The sequence below is a fragment of the Python bivittatus genome, unplaced genomic scaffold, assembly GCF_059951505.1.
Source record: "Python bivittatus isolate LINGU-HERP-01145 unplaced genomic scaffold, Pbiv_v1 ctg000840_np1212, whole genome shotgun sequence".
NCBI lineage: Eukaryota > Metazoa > Chordata > Lepidosauria > Squamata > Pythonidae > Python > Python bivittatus.
Window position 1 is genome coordinate 29,757,243 of NW_028277113.1, and position 24,761 is coordinate 29,782,003.

The 24,761-nt window shown below is 38.3% G+C and overlaps 1 protein-coding gene across 3 annotated transcripts; it reads left to right on the plus strand.

Annotated features, from left to right (window-relative positions):
* On the plus strand, positions 1–24,392 carry MIMS1 (mitochondrial inner membrane scaffold 1). 3 transcript variants are annotated; one of them, XM_088130834.1, is made up of 5 exons: positions 1–100; positions 13,326–13,508; positions 15,631–16,126; positions 19,672–19,783; positions 22,894–24,392. In XM_088130834.1, the coding sequence occupies exons 3-5, from the start codon at positions 15,657–15,659 to the stop codon at positions 23,224–23,226; spliced, it is 915 nt and encodes a 304-aa protein (XP_087986960.1). In that variant the 5' UTR covers positions 1–100; positions 13,326–13,508; positions 15,631–15,656; the 3' UTR covers positions 23,227–24,392. The 3 variants fall into 3 exon arrangements, with proteins under 3 accessions (XP_087986960.1, XP_007422872.2, XP_007422874.2); XM_007422810.4 differs by having other exon boundaries at positions 11–160; XM_007422812.4 differs by lacking the exon at positions 13,326–13,508 and having other exon boundaries at positions 33–160.
* Positions 24,393–24,761: the final 369 nt, after the last annotated feature.

Consider the following 24,761-nt stretch of genomic DNA (forward strand, 5'->3'; position numbering starts at 1 on the left):
CGGAAAAGGTCCTAGAAGACTCTCGCGGAGAACGTGCGCGGAGGGGTCGGGACGTCCGAGGGCACGTGGTCCCCCTGAGTCAGTGGCAGCCGGGAGAGAGGTGGGCCTAGCGCGTCCCGTGGCTGTCCTGTACCTGCGAGGAGGGCGATTTCTTCAAAAGGTAGCGAGCAGTGCGTAGAAAGGAGGCGATGTTCATCTTTTCTGCTCCCGGAGCCAGCACGTGGGGGAGGGGGCGCCTTCTGTGTCCTGGGCTGCTTTTCAGAAAGCCCCTGTCGGGAGAGCTGTGGGGAGGGAATTTCTTAACTCCGCGAATGCTGCCCCCAGCCTTGATGTACCATTACGTCAGCCTTCCCCATCTGAAGCCCATCAAGGATGCTGAGATTCCGACCCCCATAGCACCCAGCCGGCATGTGCGCGTGTTGGGACTTGCAGCCCCCACGCACCTGCAATGCTTAAGGTCAGAAAAGGCCGCCTTAAACGCCCTCGGCGGTGACCGCAGCGCCAGGTAGTATTTCAGTGCCTAAAGTTGGAAACGGGGGGGGGGGGGGGAGGTTCCTGAATGACAAGAGCTCCATTATTTACTTGGAGTACGTGAGAGATACGGAGCCAGTAGGCTTTCCCCAGCGTGGGTTTAGAAACGCCTTCCTAAAGGTTTGGCATAGCTTGGGCTGATGTTTTTCTCTCTGTGTGGTAGCCTATGTAGTGTGAGAGTACTAAAGGGTTTCTGCTGTATCTCTTTGGAAATGTTTGTTGCACGTAAGTTGTGGAAATTCCCACTTTCCCAGCAAATCAAGTGAAGTGCGAAATTCAACAAAACTTTTTTTCAGGTTTGATATATTCATTAGCTTATTGTAGCTTTTTTTCCCGAAGAATGACTGTTTGTTTGTTTCAAAGTGGTTACAATAACAATATTTGTTGGAGTATTTAGGAAAGAAAAAGTCATATTTCAGGGGTATGCATGAAAGAGAAAAAGCAATCCAGGTGAAATAAAATCTATATTAATTTGCCTGTCTGGGCATCAGCCGCATAAAACCCCAGAACAGTTTTAGGCATGAGAGACAATGAGGTTTAGGAGAAGCCTCTTGGGCTGCAAAAATCTGGATGACTGTTAGAAGGTAGCAAATAAACAGGACTGCCTTCTAGTAGTTGTTAAAATTTTACAGGCCAGAATTAGCCCTAGTCTTGAATTTACAGCAACCATTTGCCATGAATATACAGATACTCTAGCTAAACAAAATGTAAAGAGAGGTAGACTGACTTCCAACAGAGGAAAATATATGTAACAGCTGAGGGTTAAACTGTGATGTTCCTGGTGCTCTCTGAGCTTGGTTGTTTGCTTGCAGATGTTTCATTACTGATGAGGTAACATCAGTGCTAGTGAGGGTGGGGTTTGCTCTCTGTTTATATACAGGAAGTCCTTGACTTATGATCACAATTGGGGCCGGAATTTCTGTCACTAAGCAGTGCAGTTGTAAAGCGAGACATCACGTAACCACATCGCTTAGCAAACCCAGTAGTCCCAGTTGCCATCATTAACTGAGAATTGCAGATCATTAAGTGAGTACTCATCCCATCCATTCCAGGCTTGGTCCCTCCCAGCCCCAAATCTCAGTAAGGTAAGGGACTGCCTCCAAAAGGTGGTCTGTTTCCTTTTTCTGGGTTGCTGTAGTGCTTTTATACTCATATCAATAATGTTCTTACACAGCTCCTCTTCTGGGAGGTTGGGTTGTTACTTTGGTAATGGAGCACTTGGTTAGTGTGGGTTGTTTTTCAGTAGACTTGCATTTCTAATTTCCCATCGTTTCCTCTGCTGATGAGGATGTCCAGGAAGGGTAGTGTGTTGTTGTTTTCTTCTTCCCTTGTGAATTTTATTCCTTTGAAGATGTTGATTGTTCATGTGTCTTCTCTAGTTGTTCCTTTTTTATTATGATGAGGTGTTGTCTACTAGATCCATACATACTAGATCCATACTTTTGGTTATATGTGTAGGAGGGCTGTAGTTTCTAGACACTGCATTACAGCCACTGCTATGAGTTTGGAGAGTGGTGATCCCATGGGTGTTCCTTTGATTTGTCGGTATATTTATCCATCAAACTAGGTAGTGAGGCAGAGGTTGATGGGGTCTATGATTCTGGGCATTTTGATCTTAGTGTATGTGCCTGGTCAAGTCTGTTGCGTAATACTGCTGCCTTGGATTATTTTGCTAGTTCTGAATCTATGGATGTAAAGAGTGCTGTGACATCGAATGAAACCATAATTTCTTCTTCTGTTTTTAGACCTTTGATTTTCTGGAGGCATTGTATTGGGGAGTTGATAGAATATTCGCTCCCCTCTGTGAGATGTCCAAACTTTTTTGTAAGTTCTTTGGCTATGTTGCATGTTGGGGTGCCTGGTAACAATACAATTGGACAAAATGTCAGGCTTGTATATTTTTGGGTGTCCATAGAAGCATGGGAGGATGGGTCCACTGCTTTTCATCCACCACTGTTCCTCTTTTGTGATCTTTCCTTTCTTGGTTAGGTCATTAAGTGTTCTGTTGATCAGGTTGTCTAATTTCTGTATTGGATTGGTGTTTACTGGGACGTAGGTTTCCTTGTCCTCCAGTAATTCTTTAGCTTTTTCTATTTATTGTGTTGTGTCCATGATAACCATGGTTCGGCCTTTGTCTGCTGGGAGGATGGTGATGGTGTGGTCCTTCTTTTAGGTTTTTGAGGGCTGCTCTGACCTCTGCTTTGGGTTGGTTCTGATTCTGTGTTCTTCTAGTCTGTGGTATGATTATCTGCCTTATGCTTTCTTGGGTCTCTGTGGCAAGTCCTGTGGTTTTAAATGCTACTTCTAAGGTTGCAAAGAATTCTAACTGATTAGCATCGTCTATGTTATAATTGGAGCCTTTCTGGAGTATATTGTGTTCTGTGGTAGATAATGGGCTGCTGGACTACCCATTTGGGTTCAGGTACCTCTTTGCTTCTGGGGTTTAGCTTGAGCAGTTTGATTTGGAGTTTTGTCCTTAGTGAATCCCCACACTCACTAGCACTGATGATGTTACCTAGTTGGTTAATGAAAAGTCTGCAAGCAAACAACCAAGTTCAGAGAGCATCAAGGACTCCATAGACAGACTGGTTACGTGTTTTTGATCTCTCACACAAGACACAATCCTTTTAAGCAATTGCCTCTTTCCAGGGCAGGAGAACATCCTGGCATTATATATTAAATTGTATCCAATCAGTCAGTTGAGAAGTTACTTTAAAAATGATTTAAAATAAACCTCATCTAAATATATATGACCCAGTTTGATGTAGTGGTTAAGGCATTAGGCTAGAAATCCGGAGACCATGAATTCTAGTCCCACCTTAGTCATGAAGCCACCTGGGTAACCCTGAGCCAGTCATTCTGTCTCAGCCCTAGGAAAGCAGCAATGGCAAACCACTTCTGAAATCTTGCCAAGAAAACTGCAGGAGTGTCCAGACGGTCTCCAGGAGTCAAGACTAACTTGCATAAAAAAAGAGCTGTCTATGCCTGAACCTAATATTGCAGGCATTCACAGAAATGTGACCTGCTGTCCCCCTCCACCCCTTTATTTAAAGGTTTATCTCTAAAGTTATCCCTTTTTCTCTGGCTGGCTGCCAAAAAATACAGTTTCTATCTGATAGCATGAGCAAAGGCTACTACCCAAGAAAAAGATCTGCCCTGGGATATAAAAATCCCTCCATATTTAGCTACCATCATTCCTAAACATAAATTACATATGCATGGTCAGTACAACACAGAACAAAAGAATAGTCATGAGTCATATATACACACTCAGGGAAAAGTTTTACACTTGAAGTACTAAAAAAAAAAGTGAGGCAAACAAATGAAACCAGCAAATTCAAACATGTCTTTGCAGCAAAATACACTATAGACTTCATCACAGTACAGATTACCATAGACAGAGCGCACATATACACATACTTAATTTCAGCAGGCCAATCTGCTTTTAAATGCACTTTGATATTGCCACAAGCAAAAGGGTATAACTTAGATAATTCAATGATTTCCTACAACACCAAAATCAAAAACTCCAATAGAGCTGACCAAATTAAAGCACCAATAGAAGGGAATATATTTAGCTCAGAATTGAACCGTGGAGTCCTTGGAGTTCTCTAAGCTTGGTTATTTTCTTGCAAACTTTTCTTTACCTGGCTAGGTAACATCTTAGTGTTAATCTCTGGTTATCTGGGTGATGATTGCTGGCAACCTTGCCAGCAATCATCACCCAGATAACCAGAGTTTAACACCAAAATTAACACCAGACAAACCATCAAGCAGTAAACAATACCCTAATCAAGGAGCTACCAAGAAAAAACCCATACCCCCACCAACACTGGCAGGGCAAGCTACTGTATATAACAGAGCAAACCCCACTCCATTCTGGCACTGAAGATGTTACCTAGCTGGGTAAAGAAATGTTTGCAAGAAAACAACCAAGCACAGAGAACCCCAATGACTCCACAAATTAAAGCAAACCATCAACACACAACTTGTGGGGAAAAAAAGATAATGTTGATGAGCTTAGGTAAAAATGCACCTTCTACCTGCTTTTTATCCTGTTGATTATTGAGCTTTTAGGGTGTCTCTGAAGATGAGATACTCATTACACTGGCATCCTGAATCCAAATATCTGCAAGAACTAAGACCACACACAAAGTACACAGGCACCTAAACTTAACAGGTGAACAGTGCAGAATCTTTTGGCATGTTTAAGTGCATTTTGAAATCCCATTAAAAAGAGGGGAACACATGGGCGAATGAGGTGTGCATAGTGCAAGAAGATGAATGAATGATGACACCAAAGTCAACTTTAAAGTCCCAAATCAAAGTAAGCAATCCATATACACATTGGTTGGTGGGCAACAGATAAACTACCAGACAACTGTTGCCAGGTACACCTTGATATTGTTTACCTGAAGATGAATGAGGCCTATCCCTCACCTTTTGGCTTGCTCATAAGGAAAAGTCTATTGATAACCCTTCTGTTCCCCCTGGCAATGCACCAAACATGTTGCCAAAGTTTAAGGTTGCTGTGTTTGGGCTTGCCACGGAGAATCCCATACCAGAACTGGGACCCTTTCTACTGCTGCTGCTACAGGAAAAACACATGCTGGGTCCCCCAACTCCCTCCCTCCCCTCCTAGCTGTGACTTAATCTTCCCTATCTGTGCCATTTCCACAACCAAGAGCTGCCTCTACTGAGGTAGACTGTCAGTGCCGACAGTCACCCTTGGTTCCCACAGGCTGGCAAACATGAATTCTTGTTCAGATTCCAAGGATATCAGCCACTGCACAATTCCAGTGTAAGTCAGGCTACTAAGACTGATACCTTTGGAACCCAAGGGCAGAACCTGACTCAGAGCCTGTCTTTGCACTTAACAGATTCATCATGAAGAAGAATGGCTCAAGTGCAGAAGCTGCCTTGGTTAGGCGCATCCAGCCCTGGGAGTTAGAGAGGGCTGAATTCTAATCCATGTTGTACTTCAACACATGTTGTTCAAGCAAGTTGTTTTGAACAACAAGTATGTGGGGTTCCAGCAAGTGGAGACATCCTGAGGAATCAGTTATTCAGGTAGCTGAAGCTCAACCTGATTCCCTCCTGGCCAGGATAATCCCTCACAATCAGATGCAGTTTATGAATAATGCAGCTGGTGCCAACAAAGTTAACCTGACAAGTTCCCTTCGCATGTTGGGCCTACTAGTCTCTGACCATGAACCCACAGTTGAGATTTAACAGCTTTGAGAGTCAGTTTGGTATAGCGGTTAAGGCACCAGGCTAGAAACCATGTGTTCTAGTCCAACCTTAGGCACAAAGCCAGCTGGGTAACCTTGGGCCAGTCTCTCTCTCTCAACCCTAAGGAAGAAGGCAGTGGCAAACCACTTCTGCAAGTCTTGCCAAGAAGAGTGCAGGGATTAATCCTAGTGGTTGTCAGGAGTCAAGAATGACTTGAAGGCACACTCACACACAAAGTGTAGGATAGAATGATAATTATCAAGGACAGCAAGGTCCAGTACAATTACTAGAAAGATTTAAAATAGATAAAAGGATTTTTGGTTTTTAATATGGTAAGACTGAATTTGAAATAGAATTATGTACAAATGATGAACATGTTATTGAAATTTGAAATAGAAGATGAACAAGTGAAAGGATGTATGATAAAATGGGCTAAAAACTTTGGGTATAATATATAGTTGGAGAATATGTGAAGGAAAGGATTGAAATTTACATTGTGTTATAATCTTAAAGAGAATTTTTATAAAATGATGTACCATTGGTATTTGTCACCAGAAAAATTGTCTAAAATGTATAAAGGTACTTTGAATGTATGTTGGAAATGTGAACATCAAGAGGAGCCTTTTTATCATGTTTGGTGGACATGTAAAAAAGCTAAAAAATTTTGGACTCAAATACATATATTCAGAACATTTTAAAGATACAGTTGAAACCAGAGACATTTATTTTGGGACTGATAGATAAACAGTTGGAAAAAACCCATGGAACTTTGTTTTTATATATATAATAACAGCAAGACTTTTATATGCACAACAGTGGAAAGATTTGACATTAGCTACAGTGGAAGAATGGATGGTGAAATTGATGGAGCTAGCTGAGATGGTGAAATTGACAGCTCTGATTAGAGAAAAGACATTGACTAACTTTAATGCTGATTGGAAACTCCTTTTGTACTTTTTACATGAGGCAAAAAATGAAATCATGATACATGGATTTGACGATTAGAAATAATAGTAGAAATAGAAAAAATGAAAGTTATGTTGTAAACTTAGAGTAAGACCTTAAAACAAATTTATACTTATATCTGTTGTAAAAGAAAGTCAGAAGTCTTTTTTTGTACTTTTTCTTTCTGCATTTTTGACCTTGTTTTCTTTTTCATTCTTTCATTCTTTACCTTTTTCTCTTTTCTACTTTCTATCTTTATTAGTTCTTGTTAGTTTTTATCTCTTTATTTTAAAAATCTAATAAACTTACTTGAAAAAAAAAGGACAACTGGGTCCAGAGGACATCTCCTAAGGACAGGATGCACTGCTGTGTTGGAGCCAGCTTGTTACATATGCTCCTCACCCCATAAAAGAGCTAAGAGGGGCAGGAATATGAGCTGTAAATGGTTGAGAACTGATTAGATAGCACCTAATCCAATTCCTTGGAATCCATGAACCAAAAAAGGTCCCAGATGACCTAGCACAATGTTTCCCCAGTCACACCATCCAATTTCACCCATGGAAAGTCAGGAATTTGGTGAATACAGCAACTTTAGCAAAATACTGTGTAAACTAGACATAGCAGTTAGGTGGGTGGGCATTCGTCCCCAAAGGAAGTTGACTATCCTAAACAGGACCACTGGCTAGCAGCTCACCAGTGCAGTAAGAAAGGTGCCTCTCTTATAACCATGGTGTAAGCTCAAACATGAGGTTATTCCCATGTTAAGTCAGGTTCACCCTAATTGGAATTAATTTACCAAATAAGCAGGAGGAAGATTTTGCGGGGGGGACTGGGGGTGTTATTTTAAATTCAAACAGAGCTGTTTGAAAAGCAAGGAATTGAGAGGATGGGGAAATTCCTCTTTTTCTTTCTATCTTACTAAAATCACACCTAGCCCACTACACTGAATCAAAATTTAAACTAAGAATTTAAACTAAGTGGGATGGGAACTATGAAGATTGTCTCAGAGGCGGACAAGTAGGGCTGGATGCCCCTAAGGCAATGTCTACGCTTGAGCCATTCTTCATGATGAATCACCCATCTCCATCATTGTAGCACAGCACTAAGTTCAGTGGTCCCTTGCAGTGACTTCTTCCTCTGGAAGATTGCTTTCCAGTTTCTCCAACTGCAGTCAAATCCAAAGTGGCCCCCTTTATGTGCCATGACCTGCTTAAATGCTAGTTGCTTTGCTCCAAAACTCCATCCAGATCAATCCCCATCTTGCCTAAACCAATAGTAGTAGAAACATGACCATTCCCTCCTCTTATACTGGTTCAGATAGGCAGCTTCAAAATATAACATTGCAGTTGCATGAGACAACAGCTTCAATCACAGTGGGTAAAACAGCATGGAACACTTAAAATGGTTTTGTCTTGACAGCCATGCATCAGATCATATCTGAAACTAACCAGCCTCACTCCAGCCCCTGTCCAAAACAGAACTTCAGTAACTTATGTGTTCAGATCTGACATAGGCATCCATTATCAACTATTGTATGTTTAGAACAATTCATGTATGGAATCCTTATTTATCATCTTTGGCTGCATCAACTCATCTTTGAATGAGTTTCAGAGACAATTTCTCATTTGACAAAAGTTTGCAGTCTTAAGATTTTTTATTATTTCCTGTTTTGAGTTAGAAGATTAAAAAGCTTTACAGGTTGATAGTTGTTTTAGATCTGGCTAATGAGTAACATGGTTACATCATGAAAACTGACTTCTCAGGAGAGGACTTCTCTCCTGTTCCATGTTTATAGACATTTAGAGTGTAAGATCAAACCATGAAGTGAAATTAAAAGGTATTAGAGAAGTCAGTACTGACCTTGAATGCAATGTGATACACTTACATTGTATAAAATATCTAATGGTTTAGCCTGAAGATGCAGAAAATTATGAACGTTAATTGTTACCTTATAATGAGATAGGGAAAGCACTGGTTCTTATCTAGTATAGCTGTTGAGTACGTCTTGACTTTCAGATTTAATAGAATCGTCCTACTTCTGATTTAAACACTTGAGGAGGTTATAGAACAATTTTTCCAATCACAGAATCTGTTGATATCATCTCCATCTTGCCTGAATTCTACCTTAGTTGTTTTGATTACTGTATTATAGTAGGTAGCAGCTCATATCCATATATAAATAATAGAACTGTGCAGAGATTCAGAAAAGGCACTTTGCAAAGTGCATAGGCATAAATGAAGTTTCTCTTCTCAAAAATTAAAGCAGCTGCATCCTCTAGAAGAGTCAGCACAGCTGCTTCAAAGGCTTCTCCCAACTGTTTGGGCATACATGCATATAAAAGCCTCCAAACCCGAGCCCTTCTGGAAGACATGGCTACTTTAATGCTACAAAAAAGGATACTTCACTTGAGCAACTGAAATTCATGAAACACCCATTTTGAATTCTGTTACAGTCTAATAAGTACAAGTGGTTCTTGTTTAAGGACCCATTGTTCGGCAACTGTTCAAACTTACAGTGACACTGAACAAGTGGTAGTTACAACCAGTCCTCATACTTACATCAATCACAGCACTCCCACAGTCACATGATCACGATCTGGGCCTTTGGTGCCCAATTCACAATTACATCTTTGCAGCGTCCTGTGATCACAAGCAAAGGTAATGGGGAAGCCGGCAGAAGGTTGCAAATGGCGACCATGTGATATCCTTGCTTAATGACCTTCGGGAATTCACTTAACAATGGCAACTGAGAGTGCCAGTATTTCCATCACTAAGTGGCACAGTCACGTGATGTTGCACTTTACAACCACATTGCTTAGCAGTGGAAATTCCACTACCAATTACTGTAATTAAGTGAGGATTACCTGTAATGTGAGACCAATAAAGCTGTATATATATGTGTGTGTATATATACGTGTGTGTGTGTCTATATATGTGTGTAAATGTGTGTTATTTGTGCCTTTGAATCATTGTTGACACCTGGCAACTGCCTGGACTAGTCTTTGCAGTTTTCTTAGCAAGATTTTCTGAAGTGGCTTGCAGTTGCCTCCTTCCTAGGCTGAGAGAGTGTAACTGGCCCAGGGTCACGCAGCTGGCTTTGAGCCTAAGGTAGGACTAGAACTCCCGATTTCTAGTCTGATACCTTAACTGCTACACCACACTGGCTCTCAAAGCTGTATTATGATTGGTATATTCTTTTCAATTACTGTGGTCAATTAAATAGTAAGGATTTTCTGCCAAACACAATTTAAAAGGTCTCAGAGAGGTTTTGAGGCCTGTCATCACTACTTAAGCCATCTATCTGGACTGAAATGACCACTTAAAAACATATCTGTGTTCAAACTGAATGAGAAGCCAAAAACCATAGATGGAGGCAGTTAAGTACCCTGCCTTCTCTAAGAAACACAAATACTTGAAAGGCAGCTTAGTTTTTCACTCAAATTTTAATTTGGGGTGCTTTGGAAGCATGGCAATGGGGATCCTTTAGCTTAAATTCAGGGTTGTCTTCCTTCCAGGTAAATATGGCAAAGGGCCCATTTCTTCTCGACCGTTTAATTCATCATCTGCTTCCATATTTGTTCTGTGTGCAGTGTAATTGGATTCAGTTCAGAATCAATCTCAGCAGGTTACGAAGTCTCAATACAATTCCGTTGTGTAAATGGAAACTTTTCATATTTCAATATGGTAGTTATTTGTCCAAGAAACCTTGTGGATAATGCAAGTTGATTAGTTCAGTACCAGAATCTCCAGTGTCTTTGGTTTCCCAATGCTCCATATAGTATATGATCCTTCTATTCATGTTTCTCAGAACACGTGAGTGCTCAGAGGGGATGGGAGATATATTGCTTATGGTAGCTCCATCCTCTATAGCAGAGTTAGTTTAGAAAGTGTCCTTGCGAAGATAGAATCTGCAATTGTGAGGAACTTCTGCTTGCACTTAACTGAAAGCAACAATAGAGAGAGTTGTAGTGCTAAAAAAGATACATTACATTGAGTCCTTATGGTTTCCAAGAAATGGAAAACTTGCTATTAAGACTGTGAAAATTTCCTTTACAATTTAGATTTCAGACACCTTCAAGAGTGCATTTTATCATAGCTTATAATCACAATACTGTCTCTGTCTTGTACTTCAGAATTAATGCTGTGTAATGCCAAGTACAGTGGTACCTCTACTTACGAACTTAATCCGTTCCGTGACTCTGATCGCAAGTCGAGTTGGTTGCAAGTCGAGGTAAATTTTCCCATAAGGTTCAATGTAAATACGGTTAATCCATTCCGCCCTCCGAATTTGGTCACACCACGAGGCAAATATCCCCATAAGGTTCAATGTAAATACGGCTAACCCACCCTCCAAATTTGGTCGCAAGTCGAGGCACATTTCCCCCATAAGGTTCAATGTAAATACATACGGTTAAACAGTTTTGAAACATATGCATTTTATTTTTAAACCACAAAAACATGAAAAAAAGCACAGTATGAAGAGGGAGAATGGGGTGGGGAGGCAGTTATTGTTTGGAGGGAGAGTCCCCCTCCAAAAGGACATCAGGGAGATCTCCTTCAGGGGTTTCCTCTCTTCTTTGCCTCTTAGCTGCAGGCTCAGTTCTGGGGAAAAACCTGTCTAAAGTCAGTTGTTTTTTCCTGCGCTGGATAACCCTCCAGAAATGAGAGAACACGTTGTCGTTCATCATGTTCAACGCTCTGGTTGTCACGGTTCTGTTGGGGTGGTGCTTCTCAATGAAATCCTGGCACTCATTCCATTTCTGCATGATGGATTTTATCACATCACTGCTCACCTCCTCCCCCTCCTCCTCTTCCTCAGTGGAATGCTCCTCGCCAAGCGCTTTCTGTTTCTCACTCTGGAGCTCAGCAAGTTCTTTTGTGGTCAGCTCCTCCTTATGATCCTCAACAAGCTCCTCTATGTCCGCATCATCCACAACCAGACCCATGCTCTTGCCCATGGACACAATCTCCTCCACTACCTCTGCATCACACCCTTCAAACTCAGGTTCAGCAACACATTCTGGCCACAGTTTCCTCCAGGCTGAGTTTAAGGTCCGGCAGGTGACATCTTCCCAGGCTTTGTCAATTAGGCTGATGCAGTGGAGGACATTGAAATGTTTTTTCCAAAACTCTTTGAGAGTCAAGGATGTTTCTTCGGTGACATTGAAACACCTGGTGAAGAGCACCTTTGTGTACAACTTCTTAAAGTTGCAGATCACTTGCTGGTCCATGGGCTGCAGAAGAGGTGTCGTGTTGGGGGGGAGGAACTTGACCTTTATGAAGTCGTACTCGGCGTCTGTGTCATCCACCAAGGCTGGAGGGTGTGCCGGGGCATTGTCCATCAGGAGAAGGCACCTTTCAGGCAGCTGGTTGTCAGACAGGTATTTTTTAACGCAGGGTGTGAACACCTCGTGCAGCCATTCCATGGACCCACGGTCTCGCATTGGCCCTCCTCATGACAGGCAGTCTGGCCTTGTTCACATTGTGGTCCCTGAACGCACGAGGGGTCTGGGAATGGTACACGAGCAGCGGCTTAATCTTCAGGTCGCCGCTGGCATTCGCACACAGCAAAAGGGTCAATTTGTCCTTCATGGGCTTGTGCCCTGGCAGTGCCTTTTCCTCCCATGTGATGTAGGTTCTGTTTGGCATCTTCTTCCAGAAGAGCCCTGTCTCATCACAGTTGAACACTTGCTGAGCGACGTATCCTTCCGCCTTCACGAAGTCCTCAAAGTCTTTCTTGTAGGCTTCTGCAGCAGCCTTGTCAGAACTGGAAGCCTCACCATGTCTTGCCACACTGTGGATGCCACTTCTCTTTTGGAATTTCTCAAACCAGCCTCTGCTGGCTTTAAATTCCTCACTTGCTGCACTGGTAGAGGGGTTTTCCCACAGTAAATCACTGTGCAGCTTCCTGGCTTTTTCACAGATGATAGCTTCACTCACGCTGTCACCTGCCAGCTGTTTCTCATTCAGCCACACCAACAACAGCTTTTCCACCTCTTCCACCACTTGTGTCCTCTTCCTCATTAAGATTGTCACTCCTTTTGCCACATCAGCTCCTCTGATGGCATCTTTATTCTTCAAAATAGTCGAGATGCTCGACTTCGCCATCTTGTACTCCGAGGCCAGATCAGTCACACGAATACCACGATCGTGCTTTTCTATAATGTCCTTCTTCAGTTCGATCGTCACTTTTTTCTTCAAAGCCTTATTCTTGCCAAGCCTGCTCTGCATTTTCTTTGGAGCCATGCTAACAAGCACACCAAACATCTTCCCAAACCTTCCAAAACGCCACAAAACACACCACAAGCTTCACCGAATGTCTCCTTGCTACCGCGATCTCGCCCACAGGAAGCCGCGACCGCGTGGCAGCAGGGAAAATGGCCACGGATCCGGTTCGTAAGTCGAGGCGAGTTCGTAAGTAGAGGTAAATTTTTGGGGCCGGAGCTGGTCGTATCTCGAAAATTTCGTAAGTAGGGACGTTTGTAAGTAGAGGTACCACTGTAGTTGACAACAAGTCTGACCTAGTCTACAATGGAAGCTAAAGTAGATAATTTATTGTATAATGTACTTGTGGACATTGTTATCATAGTTTTGAAAATGTCTACTTTTTTTTGTAGGTTTTGCTCTTACTGGAAGCTGAAGAGCCTTTTTGTTGAAGGAATGTTCTGATCTATTCTCTGTGACCTTTCGTGACATACCTGAAGACAATGATTTGATTATGATTCTCCTCCAACAGTATAATACATTTGCAATGTTTTGCCCTAGTGGCAATTTTTTGGTTCCAAGAGTGCTATAAACTGGTGAGGAATTGTTTCTCCTTAAAATTAACACTGTAGCTTTCTTTGTACAACTATTGTCAAATTAGATAAGCCTTTGATATTATATCCATGTCATCATGTGATGACAATGACATATTTGGACATAAAGGCAGCATAGTATATCATTCTCTTTCAAGTGAGTATGTGTGTGCTTTCCAGTGATCCTCTCACAATTAAATGTGACTTACTTGAGCACTTAAGATTTTCAAGTATTCAAGTTATTGTATTTCTGCTCCAAACTTGTGGGTGATGCTGTTGATCAACAAGCTTTACTTAGGTTCTGTAGTTCTGTTGGCTGTCCTTTTTAAAGACAGAATTATTATGGGTATGTAATTGAAGGCAGGATTTTTCTGTATTGGCAACAAGATTAGCATGTAGTGGAAATAAGCCATAAATGTTATCACTTGTTTGAAGTGAGGGGCTGAAAGTACTAAATTTAAAACTAAGTGATTTGAACCTACTGGAATTGAGTATGGCTAATAAAAATGAATTGAAGTAGTTCAGTATTTCTGAAATTCAGATGGCTTTTTTGTATGCCACCAAACTGATGATGATATGGCTTGTGCTGTTAATTTATTACAGAAAAATCACTTGACTTTTATCTGGTGCTAATAAGTTGTATTGTAAATTTCCTTTGTAATATCTTTCTAATCCTTGTAATAAGTACTATGTAGTATTGATAGCATTGTGCAATTTCTCCTGCTTATGGTACTTTTTACTGATAGTCAATGGAAAGCCTGACTGTACTATATTGGGACTTTGGAATGTTCTTCTAAAAGCAGGAAAGATACTTGTTCAAAGAAGTGACTGCATTATTTAAGTAGTAATACAAGATTTTAATTACCATTTTCTGTACGGTTTGAACATGTATAACTTGACTTTCCATAGAACTTTCAGTCATGGTATGTTTAATGCTCAAGTCTATAAAACAAATTAAATCCAGTTTTGAGAGATAACTTTGATCTGAATTCAAGTTCAAACTAAGAGTTCAATTTTTACTTCGGTATATTTGATAAATTATTATTGCTGGCATTATTCTTTACATAACCTACATATTGACTTTGGAATACAATTATGTAAATTAAGAGGCTACCCCTCTTTCATATGCATGTTATGTAAACAGAGAGAATTTTAGATGAAGAAGCTGAACCATTATGGGCCAGTACATAAAACACATGGCATGCCTAAAACTGATATTAGGTAAACAGATAAGTCAAACTGCTGCACATCTTATGTATTACATGACAAAATTTGGTCACACTTAAGAAAATTGAATCATTTTAATCTGAAAGTAACGATTTTAAATAAAACTGATCAGAGTGACTAAGATATTTAATTAGAGGTGGGGTTAACATCGCTCAGAGAATGTTATACAATTGTTGTTTAGGAAAAAGAAAGTAAAACCACAATTACACTGTAACTTGGCCATTATAAAATCGTTATATGAGAAAAGGTTGTTATACTGGTCAAAGTAAGTTCACAACACTAGTTGTAGTGCTAAAATGATACATTAGAGGGCAGGCTATAACTTCAGGTTGGTGTGTCTAGTGTATTGTAAACATTTGCAAATTATACTAAAGTGTAACATAAGCATTAGTCAGTGGAACATAATTAACATTTTTGGTCTTTTACATATACCTGGGCTTCTTCGATTCCTTATAAAGTGCAAGGACATTATAGCTGAAATAACTGTGAAAGGTTTTAATATAAAAAGTGTTTCAATATATGTGCTGGATTTAATTCTCAGTACTAAATGCGGGTGGATTCTGATGCTATTTTATCTATGTATTCGTATTATGAACTATATGAAATATGGAGAATGAGTAGTATTACTACGTTATTTGTACATAAATGATAGATGAGCAAGCCAGATCAGGAAGACTGAATTCTTGGAAAAAGGGACTGTTCACCATTTAAACTTCTAAGCACTGCATGTGGATTTTGTATAAGTCAGATTAGCAAATTATATACCTCAACATTTGATTATAATAATTTACAATTTGATTAAAGCAGTGACTCAATTTTTCTTGCTTTTATTTTGTAATTATGATACCAGGGATAATTCTTTGCTTAATTTAACAATTCAACTGTTAATATTTCTTAGGAGCAATATACAACAGTATCAGCACAATGCTGCTACCGTCGACCAAAATGCAAAAAACGTTTCAGCTGGCATATAGGACCTGTCTGCTATCCTATCGCTCCTATATCTTTACATGCATAAAAGAAAAAACATTCTTACATCCTATGAGACAGAAAACGATCTCCTTGGTCCTCAGCTGCCAAAGCCAAAATCTACACATGTCTGCTCCTCTTTGTGTTTCCAAGGAAGGGGGCTTCGTGGGCAAGACATCTTCCCAACCTGAAGACCCTCACAATAAAGAACTGAACAGAGAAGATCTTACCACATCAGCTGGTAGTTTTGCCAAGGGAACACCTATAGAGCCCAGTTCTGTAGAGCTTGACCCTTTACAAGATAAATCAATTAGTCTTGTGCAGAGATTCAAGAAAACTTTTAAACAGTATGGCAAAGTTCTGATTCCAGTGCATCTTTTCACTTCCAGCATATGGTTTGGAACTTTTTACTATGCAGCTTTAAAGTAAGTGTAGAAATATTAGCTGGAACACAGATGATCATTTCTGTGTTGTAGTTCATGTTGTGTACTTTTTTCTTAAAAAATTAACCTTCCATTACAAATACTACTTTCTATAATCCTAAATCCTAAAAGCCTGGGAAAAGCAATGATGTTCTGTTTCAGAAGCAATGCAAAGTTGAATAAATATGTACATTTGTGTTATTGTATTAGTGGTAATCATGAGAGCATCAGTCTAATCAGTCAGGAGTATATAGATTTGGGAAGGATGGACCAGAAGGAAGGAAAAGGTGGGGAAGAGGCAGCACTATCCTGGGCTTCATTTCAAAACAAGAGTGTATGTTATCTTGAGTGATCAAGCATTCAATGGAAGGATAGATTGAACAAGTTTAGCACAGGATAGTTATTAAAGGTTGCCATAATGCTGAGAATTAACAAACACTGTTTTGCTTTTTGAAAGCCTTAGCTATCTCCGAGAATAGCATAATTAAAGAGACTGGAGCCTATCATAATTAAAATTAGAAAAATCTTAAAACATTAACAGAAATCTGGGATCCTGCTTGAACAATTGCTATGAAAAGACTTGATTTTGTATGAGAAAAGGAACCGTGCATATCGATATGCAAGAGAAGTAATGAAATGTTAAGGAAATTGTAGCTTATCTGACTAGGAAGCTCAAATAAACATAAAGCGTCTGTTCATACTGTAAAATAAAGTTGATTTTGATAGGTTAACTTAAGTTGTAACTTTATACCAATAGCCCCTTGAATTCAATGGGAATTTTAATACAAATCTATAGAATTGCACTGTGATCTTCTTACCTAAATTTATTAAATTTGATGTTTCTGTTAGAGGTCCCCTTTCCTCACTCCTGTTCTACTTTACTGATTAGTAGAAAGTAGAATTTGTGGGTAGTGAATAAAATCTGTGTTAGATGCCATCCCTCATTTATTTCCATGTGCCAGCAGGCCGACAAATTCTGTAATAACACATTTCTGTTGGGTTAAAAATACCCTCCAAATTTAGTTCCTGGGTCTACCAGTTAGGAAGAAACAGCAATTTTTAAATCGCTACTATCTTTATTATTTTTCCAAAAAAAATTCAGCATTTTTTCCAAAAAAAGTCAGCATTAAGTATGTATTTACTTTGCACAATAAAACAAACATGAGGTTTTAAAAATAAGGTGTTTGTATTAAAAGTAAAAGTAAAAAGACAGTTGATGAGATGTCATTTTATGAAAAAACAGTATCAATATGAGGGAGTCTATTCATAAAATAGAAAGGTGTACTTGTTTAATGGAGAATATTTGTTTATAGCAGTTCTAATGTTTTATTTTCTGTTTCAATCCTAGCTTTATTTCAAAAGGTGAGCAGTTTCTTGTATTGTATAATATGTAAAAACGTTAATGATGAAGCTAGAATAAGTAGTACGGACTAATACCATAAGAAAATATCCCCATGCCCTGTGAACTTAATGTAGAGGATCTTTGCTCAGTATTTTTGGCTGCATGCTTGCATGCATAGTCTGAGAGTTACTAGTAAATGTTTAAAATATCAGTCTTATAAAATTGGAACCCCTGCCATATAAGTTCTACAAGAAGGATCCTAAATATATTGAATCTTCTTTTTATATTTAAAACTTAATATCTTATTTAAGACTATGAACAATGATCCCAAGCATCAGTATTCTTACTTCCCAATTTAGATCGTTAGATTTGTTTAAATCTATATCAAGCTGTATGATAAAGAAGTATATTTTACTGGGCAAAATTATCTGATTAATTTCTAGTTCAAAATGCCAGTAACTAAATGTGCTTAATGCCAATAGTATCTAAGAAAAACCAGCTATTTATTCTTTCTGAAATAACTGGAGATAAATATTTATCTGGATACCACTAAAACAAAATTTTAAACAGTTTGGATCTTTATTACTCTGAGAAGGAATAAATTTAGAATGACATTTAAACCTATTGCTTTTAGAAAGGGCACTTGATGCCATCTGGTTAGAATAACTAAAACAGTTATAATACCTTCTGATGTCAGAGACTCATGCTTCTAGTCACCAATTGTTCCACCTCTTCTATGATAATCCAAACATTATAACTTACTTAAAGCTGAGAAATCTTGGCTTGGGCATTGCTAGTAAGTGCCATAGTAGCTGCTTATCCTAATGACCACCCCTTTCCAAAGAGAACAACAGTTAAATTTCTACATGTAGGAATTGTGACCTTACTTCAAGAATTGTTTCATTGTTTGAATTTTTCATATTGTGAGTTAGACCCAGTAAAGTTTCCAACAATATTAACTCTGCCGAGGCACAGGTGAAAGTATTCTGTGAATTCAGCTAATGTCCATTGGCTCAAATGGACTAGGCTCAAAATTTGATACCCAATTTTAATTCATATATTTGGAAAAGATGCCAAAAAAACTATAGATAGTATTACATACAAAATTGGCTTTTAGAGAAAGTCACATATAGCTGTTTTCTTTAGCTTTAAAAATAATAAATAAATAATTAAAATAAATTAATATGGTCTGAATACATGTGTATCAGACAAGATTTACATTGTTCCATACATTCGTATTTGCATTCAAATTATTTTTTCAGTCAGTTCAGTCTTTGATATTGTCAAATAGTGAAACAGAACAACTGAATGGGGGCTACATGTTCAGGATAATCTTTAATCCATATTTTTCAGAAAAACTTGAATACATTTTCTCTTAAGACATGTTAACTAATTGTGTGATTTGTTTAGAAATGAAGTTGCTATATGCAAGAAAGAATTTTGATTTTTTTAACCTGGTATTATCTATTTCAGCATTAACTTTCACGGCTTCCAACATCCTTTTAATGCAAATCATATAGTCTGCCCTTGCGGCCTAACACTTTCATTCATCTTGGCCTTGAGTTATCACAGTAGAGAAAAGGCAATAGTAAAATAGCTCCAAGAAGTTTAGAGCAATGATTCCTAACTTTTTAATGCAAACCACTGCATCATCAAATGCTTCTGAAGGCCACTATATAAGCCAAAGATCATCAACCTGGCACCTGCAGGTACTATGTCATGCTTGATCCCTTCCATGTGATGTCCTTAGGACTCCCCAATTAAATAAAAATAAGCATAGCCATACAAAAGCACTACATCTTCCAAGCTGTTGGTTTTCCCACCTGAAATACCAAATTGACAATCTGGTGAGATTTTTGCCATTTAAGTATGTTTATACATATATATACACACAAATATATATATAGAAATTTACTTTGGTACCTGTACCATAGATCGCGTACAGTACCCTCCCAGACTTCTAGTGGTCATGGAGCATATTTTAGGATATTGAAATAATATTTCAAAACTGGAAATGTTCTGCAAGTTATGCACTTTCATGTTTTCCTCCTTATGACCTGTTGACACTTGAATCACTACTCTGTATCAGTCCAGGAAAAAACAAGTGGTTTGTTATCAAATATAAAAATCATTTTGATAGCTGCACAAAAAAAGTTTACAGAAATATGAATGATGTAATTTATCTTAATATGTCTTTATTTCACAGGGGAATAAATGTCGTTCCATTTCTTGAATTCATAGGGTTGCCTGAAAGCATTATAAACATTCTAAAGCAGTCTCAAAGTGGAAATGCATTAACTGCCTATGCATTGTATAAGGTAAGTAGATGCATAGGTTTCTTAACTCTACCCACAGAAACATTTCAGTTTACATTTACGATAGAAGAAAATATCTATAGCTCAGGTTGACCTATGGAGTCCTTAGTGGTCTCTGAGCTTGGTTGTCTTGCAGACGTTTCATTACCTGACTAGGTAATATCATCAGTGCTAGTGAGTGTGGGGTTTGTGCACATCTCTGAACACCAACTAGCAGTTAGAAGACATGACAAAAACTCCTTAATCTCATAACTCAAGGGCAGATTCAGCCATAGTTTCAACTGGGAAACTCTGAGCATCCTAGAACAAGCTAAATCTAAAAACACTAGGGAATTCCTGGAAGCTTGGCATTCAGACAATCAGCCATCAGTAGATACATAGAGATAAACCACATTTACGCACCATTCAAAAGAGACAATAAAGCTAAGAAGGAAACAAAAAGACCAGAACACATCCTCTCCCCCAGCCAACGCCCAGATAAGCAGGGATTAACATCAGACAAACAAGCAAAAAGCAATACCCTAATCAAGGAATTACTAAGGAGAAAACCACAGCCCCACCAACACTGGCAGGGCAAGCTACTATATAAAAAAAAGGGAACAAACCCCACACTCACTAGCACTGATGTTATCACCTAGTCAGGTAACAAAATGTCTGCAAGCAAAAAACCAAGCTCAGAGAGCTCCAAGAATTTACGGTTAATTAATTCAGGCTTCCCTAACTCAAGGGCCCTTCTAATGCATGGCAGTCTGCTAGAATTTGTGGACAGAGGCAGGTTAAAGAAAGCTGAATTAACCAACCTCAGGCTATGCCTGCAGAATTAGAAATGAGACTCTGGGATTCTGCATTCAAAATATGCAATTGTGTGTGTGTATAATTATTGAAAAATAGATTCTGTCACAAGGGCTCTAATGCTATAATTAATAAGATAAATTCTACTCTGTATGGTGGTAAAAGAAGAGAAACCATGTTAAAGACTCATTTATATAATTCGAAGTTTCTAACAGTGAAAATATTTAGTTGGATGCAAACATAGTTAAAAAGCAGTTTATAAGAAAGTAAAGAGACTGCTGGAGGAGTAAAAAGGAAGAAGGTGCATAATGAGGAGAGACATCTATTTAGAAATGAAGAAGGCACTGGATTGTATTTAATGGCATTCTGCTCATTAGATAGCATTCTTCCTCCCTGAATCCATTGTGATCCACTAGAGATTTGGGATGCAATTGTCAATACAGGGACGGTAGAACCTTAGATAATCACTTTGCCCAAGTCCACTTCTATAGCAGACCCACTGAGTTTACACTTTGTATCATTATCTGTAAAACATTTATTATCAGGGAAAATATTTCACTTAAATTTTCTATATTTCACAACTTTTATTATATATCATCTTGTTTAATAAAATATGATTCTGCAATTTTTGCAAACTCTAGTTGTCACAGACTTAGTAAAATATTTCTCTTTTTTTTAACATTCAGAGACCTTAACAGGCTGTGTAAGATTTTATGCCTTGATGTGTTGCTCCAGGAACCTCGTTTGCAATACCCTGTATTAGCCTTTGGGCATGACAGAACTTGCTTTTCCATATCAGTGTTTCCATTACTACTATGGCACTCCCATTAGTGCCACACAGTGGAAGAATAATAGAATGTAAATAGTATTGCTTTGCAATGAATCCTGACCTTTTTATATAAATAAAAAAGGGCAAAATTCATTGCAAAGCAATACTATTTAATTTGCTAATGTGCCTGTTTGCTTATGACACTATGGCTTAAACTGTCACTATCAGTTGCTGGCTCTGTGGAATTATCAATAATTTAAGTTATCTATTTAAAATAGTACAAAAATGCCCAGACTTAAAATCCTGTTAAATTCTAAATTTTAGGCTTAAATATCTTTTCTGGTAATAACTATTTTAAAATGGTGTGTCTAAGGCATGAATTGCTTGATTTTCAGCCTTGAAGACAGCCTTGAAAAATCATTTTTTCTTACTAAAAAGCATCACTTTAATTTTTTTAAAGTACTATCCCAGTACTTTAAAGGCAAAAGTTTTGCTTTACTGCATGACAAAGAACCACTTTCCTGTCTCAGTAGAATTTAAGATTTTGAATATATACATGCACACACATGTATTAAGTGCTTTTTTATTTTTCTCGGATCTCTCTTTCTCTGCCTAATGAGAGACACACTTGACTGTCTTTGAGCTGAATCTCTTTCATCCACTGCTGAAATATTTGCTAAATATTTTCCAATAAGACACTGTTAAATAAAGTAAAGCTATTCTTAAACAAGAGGTAGAGAGAATGTTTAAATGAATATAAAATGCCAAACCATCAACCAAGGAGTTTGTTTATGTCCTCCACTTAATTCCTCATGATATGTCATTATGTAGAACTCAAAACTGAAATAATTATTTGGGTAGGAGGAAAGAATGAAGGAGCACACAGGGTACAAAATTGGAAAGGACAATCAAAACTGCATAAAGATCACATTTAATTCATACAGGGATAATGTTTTCTTCCTTCTTTGAATATTTTGAAAGTTTTCATCCAGTCTTCAGGAATCACTTCTAGACAAAGTTTTCATTGCATCTCCACAGAAAATTAATTATCTTTCAGTGGCTACATTTTATTTTTATCTATATTCCAATGAAACTGCACAACTCAGCTATCAAAACTTTAAGAGCAGTAAAGTAATTCAGGCAGCCCATGAGACTGCATCCTGTTTTCCCTTCCTTCTTCAGAAGTGACCTGTTCCCTTACAATATTCTGCAGTTGATGCACTCCACACTTCAGAGCAGATTTTGGGAGGCATAGACACTGCAGTAGGGAGCAGCTTGTTCTTGTAGGGACTGAGTGACTTATCAAAGTGGCATAGACCTATAGCTGTCTCTTGAAGAAATGCCCCGGATAGTATGGACAGCTTCCTTGCTAGGGTTGTGTTAGTACTTTAACTTCATGAGCGCAGTCATTATCTAAAGAGCTGCAGCTAAAGCCAAGCCTGAGAATGCTATCACTTGGTCAGTAGAATGCCTTTTCTTCATTTTTAAAGTCATTTAAGTCCTTAATGTTTTCATATACCTATACACACACCCTTTTATTTTTATTGGCAAGATTGCAACTCCAGCCCGATACACAGTGACGTTAGGAGGAACGTCCATCACCGTGAAGTATCTTCGCAAGCATGGGTATATGTCCACACCACCACCTGTGAAGGAATATATTCAGGACCGAATGGAAGAAACAAAAGAGCGACTCTCAGGAAAAATGGAGGAAACAAGAGACATGATTAGTGGCAAAATGGAAGAAACAAAAGAAAAATTAACTGAGAAAATGGAAGAAACAAAAGAAAAATTAACTGAGAAAATGGAAGAAACAAAAGAGAGGATAACTGAAAAGATACAAGAAACCAAAGAGAAAGTTTCATTTATAAAGAAGAAAGAATAGGAAAGTTGGCATGAGAGGTGACATTTTTAACCCTTTAGAATATCTGAAATATATGTTCTTGCTACTATTCATTTCTACTTTGTTGTAGGCTGACTAGAAATTTGAAAGCTAAAAATATAACATTTAAGACTTGCACTCGCCTTAATAAAAATTATCCAACGTTTTTCAATGTAGGATATGGTAAATGCAACAGCTTTCTCCACAATTGAGTTCCTGAAGAATATTCTGTGGTTGTCCCATCAGTGGCTTGACTGGATTTATGGAGAGACAAATACTGTCTGCACATCTGATGGAGCTGACATTCTTACCTGGCATTATTCACCTGCTGTAAAACAAAGTATTAAAATGGCTGGGTCATGTAAACAGTGTCTTGAATATTCGAAATTGTGTCAATATTTGTATATTAATTAAACTTACTATCTCTAGGAAGATCAGGTAATTAGAAAACTATATTATGTTCCATATTCCTGTTATAAAAAACTTGACTTAAAATGATGTGTGAGGCTCAGTGAAATGGTACTAAATATAATTGCATATTTATTTTACGAAATTAGGCTAAAATAAGTATTACATTTCATGTCACTGATAAATATTTAAAAAGGAAAGCGATAGATCTATCTTTGTTCATGGAATAAATATTTACATCTCTGTAACTCTGCTTAGTGAAAAAAATGAAACACACCATTTTCATAGAAAATCCTCCAATATTTCTATTAGAGGCTAAACACAACATTATTGTGCTATTGAATGCTATGGATTCATCTCAGGTGTGTGCCTTGGATTTTTTTGGCGGGGGGGTGGACAAGATCAAGAGGCATTTCCATGTTTTGTATTGTTTGAGTGACCATAGCTTTGAACATTGGCATTCCAGGTATTTCTCTTGTGTTGAAAGAAAAGGTCATGGGCAGGTGACGGTATAAGGAATGGAAGCATCAGGGTGAGAAGAACCTTAGAAATGACTGTTGCATCCATGTTAAGATCCATGGTTTATATCACTACCTCTGTTGTGAGTTGAAGGAATGGTTTCAAAGTACTTCACATTAATGTAACTCAAACACTTTGTCCAGTTTATAATTCAATTACTTTGGAACTGTATGATTATTATTTTTTAAAATCTGATTTGCTTCTTTCATTTCTGTTAAATTAAAACAAAATATCTGACACTAGTTAGTCTTAAAAGCTCTCTGTTCAAGAAGCGTTAAAAAAGTGGTTAGTGGACCCAGGAGACCACTATGAGCCAATTACCAAAATCAACCTCGCCTACCTTTAAAGCAGTTGGTTTAGAAAATGTATTTTATTAATTGGTAAAGTTTTATATAGCATAAAAGCACTATACCATTAAACAATATTTGTGTAAAAGCAAAATAATGATTTTGAGGATTGGCTATGAGGTTATATTCTCTTATCATAGCACTGCTGAGTACTCTCGTAAGCTTACAGTGGAGAGATGTGTCCCGTGAAGTCATTCTGTGTGAAACCATGAAACAAAACCCTGCTATATTTACTCAATAGTTCTTTTGATGAGCGAGATCTTA

What these genes read in the sequence shown, in the direction of transcription:
- MIMS1 (XM_088130834.1), top strand. Translation starts at nt 15,657, where the DNA reads ATGCTGCTACCGTCGACCAAAATGCAAAAAACGTTTCAGCTGGCATAT. An exon ending in TTTTACTATGCAGCTTTAAA is followed by an intron (nt 16,127 to 19,671) that starts GTAAGTGTAGAA and finishes TTTATTTCACAG; the next exon opens with GGGAATAAATGTCGTTCCAT. An exon ending in CTGCCTATGCATTGTATAAG is followed by an intron (nt 19,784 to 22,893) that starts GTAAGTAGATGC and finishes TTTATTGGCAAG; the next exon opens with ATTGCAACTCCAGCCCGATA.